General features: G+C 39.7%; 1 protein-coding gene across 2 annotated transcripts in view; it reads right to left on the reverse strand.

Moving 5' to 3' along the window:
* CUL4B (cullin 4B) overlaps window positions 1-8,224 on the reverse strand; it is a 43,768-nt gene extending 35,544 nt beyond the window's left edge. Inside the window, exons 1-2 of one of the 2 annotated variants that reach the window (XM_008072630.2) lie at window positions 7,666-8,224; window positions 5,451-5,566 (exon numbers count right to left, since the gene is read on the reverse strand). In XM_008072630.2, coding sequence (XP_008070821.1) covers window positions 5,451-5,566; window positions 7,666-8,224 — 675 coding nt within the window. Of the gene's footprint in view, window positions 1-5,450; window positions 5,567-7,360; window positions 7,383-7,665 lie in introns of those variants that run through there. The other variant, XM_021706234.1, reaches the window with a different exon arrangement.
* Window positions 8,225-8,734: the final 510 nt, after the last annotated feature.

Consider the following 8,734-nt stretch of genomic DNA (forward strand, 5'->3'; position numbering starts at 1 on the left):
GCTCCAGTTACTTGGAAGGCTGAGGCAGAAAGATCGCTGGAGCCCAGCAGGTAGAGGCTGTGGTGGCCGGGAGCCGCCAATGCACTCCAGTCTGGGTGACAGAGTGAGACTCCAACTCAAAAAAACAAAACAAAACAAAAGTTTTTTTTAGAAAAATAAAGTTTATTTAGAAAGTAGAGAGACAGACAGAAAGAAAAAGGACCTTTGCTTCCCCAAGGTAGGGAAGTAGGCCAAAGCCAGGAAACATGGCGACGGCCATAGCTCAAAGAGCACATGGCCACACCAAAGTCTAATAAAGCAATGGCCCCCAATTTTTTTTGAGTTGGAGTCTCACTCCTTCACCCAGAATGCAGTGCAGTGGCACACTCCCGGCCACTGCAGCCTCAACCTGCTGGGCTCCAGCGATCCTTCCATCTCAGTCTTCAAAGGAGCTGGAACTACATGTGCACACAATCATGCCCGGCTAATTTTTTGATTTATTGTAGAGATGAGGTCTCGCCAAGTTGCCTGGGCGGGTCTTGAACCCGTGGGCTCAGGCAATCCACTCACCTCGGTCTCCCAAAGCGTGGGATTACAGGGTGAGCTACCGAGCCCAGCTATTACTTTTTCAATTTTGCTAATAGTCTACTGAAGTATATTTGGATTATAATCTATTTATCAGCCAGTTGTCGTGACCCAGTGTGGATTTAGAATTTAAAGACATGTGTAGTCTCACTCTGTCACCCAGGCTGGAGTGCAGTGGCAAGTTCATGGCCACCCCAGTCTTGACCTGCTGGGCTAAGGTGATCCTTTTGCCTCAAACTTCCAAGTAGCTAGAACCACAGGTGTGTACCACCATGCCTGGCTAATTTTTTTTTAATTTATTATTATAAAGATGAGGTCTCACCATATTGAGCAGGCTGGTCCCGAACCCCTAGACTCAGCAATCCTCTCACCTCTGCCTCCCAAAGTGCTAAGATTATAGGCATGAGCCACGGTGCCCAGCAAAACGTAATTTTAAAATAAAGGTTTTTCTTTTTTATTTATTTATTTATTTATTTTTGAGTTGGAGTCTCACTTGGTCGCCCAGACTGGAGTACAGTGGCCGCTCCCGGCCACCGCAGCCTCATCTGCTGGGCTCCGGCGATCCTTCCACCTCAGCCTTCCAAGTAGCCAGAATTACAGGCATGCGCTACCATGCCCGGCTGATTTTTGGATTTATTGTAGAGATGAGGTCTCGCTGCCCAGGCAGGTCTCGAACCCACGAACTCAGGCAATCCACTCACATCAGCCTCCCAAAGGCACGGGATTACAGGCTGAGCCTCCGAGCCCGGCTAAGATTACTTTTTCAAAGACCCAAATAATTGTTATCACTGATAATACCAATATACAGCTGGGACTGTACTAAGTACTTTTTTGCAATGTTTTATTTATAACTAAACAATCTTGTGATATAGGTGGCCATTAGTTTCCCCATTTTGTAAGTGAAGAAACTCAGGCTTAGAGAAGTAACTTGCCCAAAGTTATATGATGAGTAACAAATCTCTAATCTAAGATAGGCTGAACAACTCAAAAGTCAGCACATTTAACTATAGTCTTATTTGTAGTCATTCAAAAACAAAACAAGCAAACAAATAAAAAAGCCAAACCGAATGTTAACCTCACCCTTAAAGGATTTCAAAGTAGTCAAGTAAAGATAATTTTAAAACTCAGGTACAATTGTCATTTAAAATTACTTTAAAAAAGACAATGTTTGCTTATTGCAAATGTATTCAGAACAGTATGTTCTTTTCTAGAAATTAAAAACTTAGTAGGCAGTACATGCAACCCACACTAGGGACTACCATAGTTAAGCTTTAAAGCAAAATGGTTTTTCATGCAGAAAAAAGTTCTGAATAGATATATGCCAATAAATGTTTATTTTAGGAAAAGAGGGTGGGATAGATTTGGAGAACATTTGTTGTGTAACTACATATTACTGCATTGTATTGTTCATTTTATTATTTCAATTTCTATATTGTTTCAATTTGTACTTTTAGCTATATTTCAATGAGTCAAAATCAAGTAAGCACCTGAAGTCCAGATGGTATGAAATAACTACTTCCTTTATCCTTTTTGAACTTGAATGTCTCAAAATAATCTGAGAAAAATGCAAAGGAGCATTTATAAAATTAAGTTCAAAAACAATAAAAGCTAAAAGCCAATGCTTTTGAATTTATTATGGCAAAAGCAGTAAGGTATAGCCAGACTCGGTGGCTCAGCCTGTAATCCTGCACTTTTGGGAGGCTGAGGTGAGTGAATTGCCTGAGCCCATGGGTTCGAGACCCGCCTGGGCAACTTGGTGAGCCCTCATCTCTACAATAAATCAAAAATTAGCTGGCGTGGTAGCGCATGCCTGTAATTCCAGCTACTTGGAAGGCTGAGGCAGAAGGATCGCGGGAGCCCAGCAGGTCGAGGCTGTGGTGGCCGGGAGTGGCCACTGCACTCCAGTGTGGGTGACAGAGTGAGACTCCAGCTCAAAAAAAAAAAAAAAAAAAGCAGTAAGGTATTATAAAAAATGTAAACAGTGAAAACATAAAACACTTGTGAGTTTAGATGAAAGAAATACAACTGAAGAACAACAGCAGGAAAAACTTACGAAGTTCAAGACAGCAAAAATTTTTTAAAATGTAAGCAATCAGCTCTTGAAACAAAAATATTTAACAGAATCGATATATCAGGGGAAATATTATCAAATCAAAAGCTCTGGAAAAGTATTCAAATTAAAGTAAATAAGGTTCATTAACTACAATAAATATGTGTTATAAATATGAAATATATAAAGTAATACATTATTGAAATTAAATATGCAGTAAATCAGCATATCCAGTTGAACACCAAATACATGCACAGATTTTTTAAAAATCATCTACTTTGATGATTAAGAGTGTTTTCCTAAAATAAAACAATTGCTTCAAACACTGCACTATAGTGGTATTCAAAGTGCCATGGTGTATTAGTGAGGCAGCATGGTAGTGAAAGTGTACTTTATTAGGAATCTATCAACTCAGTTTGAGTCCCCCCGCTCTGCCAATATATAACTCTGGGCAGGTTACGTGACATCTGAGACTCAGTCTCCTCATCAATAAAGTGGGGATAATTACTACTCTATCTACTTCTGTAAAGGGTTTCTGTAATGCTTATAGGAGATAAGCTGAATCCACTTTGCTGACCATAATGCATACTATACAAAGAAATGTATTAGACCACATGATCTCTCAAGGCCTTTTTAGCTCTAATTCTATAATTCTACTTTTATTACTGTGTGTCTCAGGAGCAGAATATGTAATATACCAAAAGAGCCAAATGAAGACTTATATTTAGGAAATAGCTTAGCACTACAACTACCAGTTGACACATATTTTAATGCATGCTACATAGCATTATTACTATGTGTTCTGAGTGTTTTACATGTATTGACTCATTTAATTTTCACAGCAACAGAAATTGGTGATCTGAACTGACATATAACAAGTAGCTATACTGTGGCCTATGAAAAAGTTTGACTAGTGATAACACCATCTTATAAGACTATAATGCTTCAAGGTGTTTTTCACAAATATCTTACTTGATTGTTATAAACAACCCTGTGAGCTAGATAGGACAAGTATTCTTTTCCCCTATTTTACAGAACAGGAAATTAAACCGAGAGGGGTTTTACTACCTTACCCAAGATTACAAGGGTGACAACAGTCAAAACCAGTACCCAAACCTGTCTCCTAACTCCTAATCCAGGGTTCATCCATCACCATACTAACTTTACAGCTAAATATATAAATACTGATAAATTAAGCCAACATAATCCTTATAAAGTACTTACCAATATAAACTGCTGATACTATAATGAAAAGTAACTTCTTAAATAGTTGGGTGTATCAAAAATAATAGGGCAAAAATCTCTCGGTAGCAAGTAGTCAGTAATTGCCCTTGATATCATACTTAAGTTAGACCTTTCAAGTAAAGACCCATTTAAGCAAAGGAAACAAATCTAAACCTCAGACTAAGCTTCTGAGCTACAACCTACTGCTCATTTCTGAACTAAGGTGTGTGTCTTGTAGCCCAGGAGATAAGCCAAACATAAAGAGCAAGAACAACAAATTGCAAAGGTTACTAAAAAGAAGGAAGTAGGGGCCGGGCATGGTGGTTCACACCTGTAATCCCAGCACGTTTGGAGGCTGAGGCAAGAGGACTGCTTGAGCCCAGCAGGCAGAGGCTGTGGTGGTTGTGAGCGTGCCACTGGACTCCAGCCTGGGTGACAGAGTGAGACTCTGACTCAAAAATAAATGAATAAAAATAAATAAAAAGGAGGTAGAATGAAGGATATGAACAATATCTGTATGCCTTGAGGCCTTTCTTGTAGGTAAAGTAAGAATTATTGGCCAGAGGCAGTGGCTCATGTCTGTAATCCCGTAACTTTGGGAGGCAGAGGTGAGATTGCCTGAGCTCAGGGTTTTGAGACCAGCCTAAGCAACATGGCAAGACCTCATCTCTACAATAAATTAAAAAATCAGTCAGGCATGGTGGTACATGCCTGTGGTTCCAGCTACTTGGAAGGCTGAGGTGGAAGGATTGCCTGAGCCCAGCAGGTCCAGGCTGCAATGGCTGTGAGTGTGCCATTGCAATCCTGCCTGGGTGAGAGTGAGATTCTGATTCAAGGGGGGAAAAAAAAAGAATTATCACAGCCACCATGCTTCTCTATAAGCTCTGGTCTCCTCCCCAATCTGGGGGAGGTGGATCCCCCTTTTCTCTCTCTCTAATCTACTTTCTAAATAAACTATATTAAAAAAAAAAAAAAAAGCCAGGTGCGGTGGCTCAAGCCTGTAATCCCAGCACATTAGGAGGTCAAGGCGAGAGGATTGCCTGAGCTCAGGGGTTCAAGACAGCCTGGGTAACTTTGTGAGACCTCATCTCTCCAATAATCAAAAAGCTGAGCTTGGTAGTGCACACCTGTAGTTCCAGCTATTTGAAAGGCTGAGGTAGAAGGATCTCCTGAGCCCAGCAGGTCCAGGCTGCGATGGCTGTGAGCGTGCCACTTCACTCCAGCCTGGGCAACAGAGTGAGACTCCAACTCAAAAACAAAAGTAAAAAAATAAAAAGAATTATCACAATAGAACAACATGTTATCAGAAATGATCTTTGAGATCCACACTCTAGGATTCCATTATAGGTAAAACTTCTATTATACCCATGTACACCTAACTGTAATTTCTAATCAGAAGAGTCCAAGATAAGTACAACTTATACTAGTACAACTGTACCCATAGTGTAAGAATATGTGATCTGATTAGAAAACAGTGCATAAATTAATGGAGAAACTGTAATTAAAAGGGAAGCAAAAGTCTACTTAAGGACCCATTTCAGAAAATAAAATCCACATACATCCTACCTCAATTTATGTTAATTCAGTCTGGTTATCTACATCAAATACGTACCTGGTACAGTTCTTCTAAATTGTACTTAATCGAAGTACTATTCTGAATAGCTTCCACTGCTTCTTTCAGTTTTTGCCATGTTTCATCTGTGTAGTTTTCTGGTAATTTAGGCTTATCTAGATGACATGTAAAAGGTTGATATCAGAATATCATGTAGAATATGATCCATAAAATACAATAGCATCACTATTTTCTAGGGTAAATTGTGATCTTTACAGCTATTACACCTAAATATTAAAAGTAACCACTGTATTTAAGCTTAATAAAAAGAGTAAAATTTGAGAAAAAAGAAAAAAAGAGTAAAATTTGAAATGCCACGATACTGCTTAAGTCATTTTGACTCACCTATTAAAATTGAAGGTGAGGTTTTGCTCCTATCAACTGTATTGCTCCAAAAAATAAAAATTTAAGAACAGATAAAAATAACAATCCTGATCTTATTTGATCATATGTAAAACCTAAGTTGACATGAATTTTGTACCTGAGATTTAAAACACTGAGTGTCTATTATGTGCAGGGTATTTTATGAACCTCTTAATCTTCCCAACAATGACCTGAGGAAGGTATTATTATCCCCATTTTACAACTGAGAAAACCGAGGCTGGAATTCATTTAGTAAGCTTGCCCAAGGTCATTATAGTTGGTCAATGGCAAAGCTGGGATTCTAATTCAGGTCTGTTTGACCCCCAAATAGGTGCAGCGTCTATAGAAATGGAGAGAAACATCTTAACTCGGGTTTTAAACTACACTTACAAGCAGAATCAAATTTTTAAAAATGAAAACATCCAAATGACTCCAGAACCTATGTAGCATTTTCAGAATAGAAACATCTTACTCTAGGCTTTAATTTAAACTTCACTGACCAGCAAAGAGTGAAAAAAAATTTAATTAAAAACATCCAAATGCCTTAATAATGTGTTTTTACTTTAAAAGGGAGAGAAATAACAAAATCTCTGAAACCAATTTGCAAATGCAATTAGGATCATGGCTCATTTCTATAAAAATCTTGGCTATTAAATCAATGAATCTTTTAGTGAAATAATGAACACATTAGCCAATTACAATTCACATTCACTTCAGAAAGCTCTGCTATTAAATTAGAAATAATACAACATTCTTGAAGGCCTGGGTATGGGAGGGGAGTGATATAAAAAAGAAAGCGTTAAAAAGAGACACCACCATAATCTTTTGCTTGAGACAAAATAGAATATATTCCTGATTTCCACACTAATGTTGAAAAACAAGTAAGGTGGACCTAATCGTCCCAATACTAATATTTAGCCACAAGGATCTTATCTGATAAATATTACTTAAGTTCATTCATTTACTTCTTCATTTAATAAACACTTTAGCATCAATTACCTGCCAGTTAAAGGTGTTGAAAAAGTGAGTCAGGAAAATAGAAACACATTCAACAGATACAAATTAACTCAGCTCAAATACATTTTTTAAATTACTATTTTTATATTTGCATCAACATAACCATAATACTCTCCATCACATATCTCAAACACAATACAAACAAATTTTACTAAAAGCTACAGATCAATACTTTAAAACCCATTTTAATGACAAAAAAATAGACGTAGTAATTGTTCCTATCTTTAGACTAGTGGAACACAGAATTACTACTTTTGTGTATACACAATATTTTTCACTTCTAAACACTATCTTTTGAAAAAATGCAGAGATTGGTATTTTTATCCAAATACTGATTTTCAGAAATATAGTATTCAACATTATAAATCTAATTATAAATCTTATTTGAGCACAAAAAAAAATCACCATTGCTACCTGCATTTTTAGAGATTGGGGAATGTGGCCTACTGAAGCATAAACATAAAAATCCCAGCAGTGCCAAAGCTCACTATGCACCTGAAATAAACCTCTTTAGAATACAAATTTCTCACCTGTAAAATCCGGATCAATCATACCGATTGTCAATGTTATATGGAATAACAGATTAAATACAATAGGTTGAGAAAGATCTCAAAATACTGAGCAGAAACACCCGGTGTAAGCTTCAGCCCAAGGATACTAGCCACCCCCGGAAAATGAACCCTCCACCAAAAAAAGGACCTCCCCTCCACCTCATTGATTATGCATAAAACATTAGGCCACCTCTATACTGTTTAATATATTAACATAAATAGAGCACGTGACCACTCAAGTGTCAAATCCTTAGTAGGTGATTATGGATTTTGGCCTTGGTTACCTTTAAAGTTCTTGATCACTAACTTCTTAGCAGAGCCAGGCTTGCTGTTAGCAAAGCTAGAGACGGTGGTAGAAGATTTGGCTAGGCCGTTTGCATGATGCACCGAAGCCACGGAAGAGATTAATATACTCTTATTTTTAAGTTGCTGCTGCTGAGATGTTGCAGCAGTTGGTGAAGATGAGGAGGAGGAGGAGGAGGATTCCTCAGCCATCTTCGCATCAAACCCTACCAACTCCAGGGTGTCTTCAAAACGCAGCTTCTTCTGTATCGGTAAGTGGCTGGAAGCAGCCACTGAAACCCCCAGGCAGAAGGACGAGGTTGAAGGGGATGCCGAATCTCTGGGTTGTAAAGGAGGAGTGGAAGAGGAGGAAGAGGTGGAATCAAAGTCTTCTCTCTCGTTACTACTGTTACTGCTGCTACTGCTGCTGCTGCTGTTTAACTTTCTCTTCTTGGCAGAGGTGGGCGGAGTGGTGCTGGTATTACCATCAGTGGCAGATCTGACCTCCTGAGCAGCAGCAGCAGCTGAGGGATTGGGGGAAGAAAAACCTGTTGGAAACATGAAAATAGCGGGGTCAACAGGCAGAGGAGCATCAAAAATCTACGTTTATATGCCTGCGTGCGTGTAGGAGAGAAGGTGGCAATGCTAGAGGGGGAAGGGAAGAAAGAAGAGAGGAGAAACACAGAGGACGAGGAGGAAAGTGAAGGGGGGGCTACACCGGGGGAATGGGAGGGTTTGGGAAGGCGGATAGGCTGACACCAGGAGTGAGCGGAACGAGGGGGGAGAGCGAATGAGGAGGCAGACAGGTAAACGGCCGTGCCGTCCCCCTCCCCTGCTTTTCGATCTCTCTCCCCCCCTTTCTGCAGGAGCGACTCAGTGAGTCTGTGAGGTTGCAGCTCCTCCTCCTTTTCTCCCTCTCCCTGGGAGGGGAGATGCTGTGGTTGGGGGGAGAGGGGAGGGGGAGAACCAGGGCTTGTTATTGTCAATAGCACAAGAGGCTAAAGATGGCGCCACTTCCGGTCACGCGGTGCCGAGGGAGGGGCGGTATCTCTCTCCGGGAGTTGGGGGTGG

The sequence above is a fragment of the Carlito syrichta genome, unplaced genomic scaffold, assembly GCF_000164805.1.
Source record: "Carlito syrichta isolate Samal-C Ts95f unplaced genomic scaffold, Tarsius_syrichta-2.0.1 Scaffold315361, whole genome shotgun sequence".
NCBI lineage: Eukaryota > Metazoa > Chordata > Mammalia > Primates > Tarsiidae > Carlito > Carlito syrichta.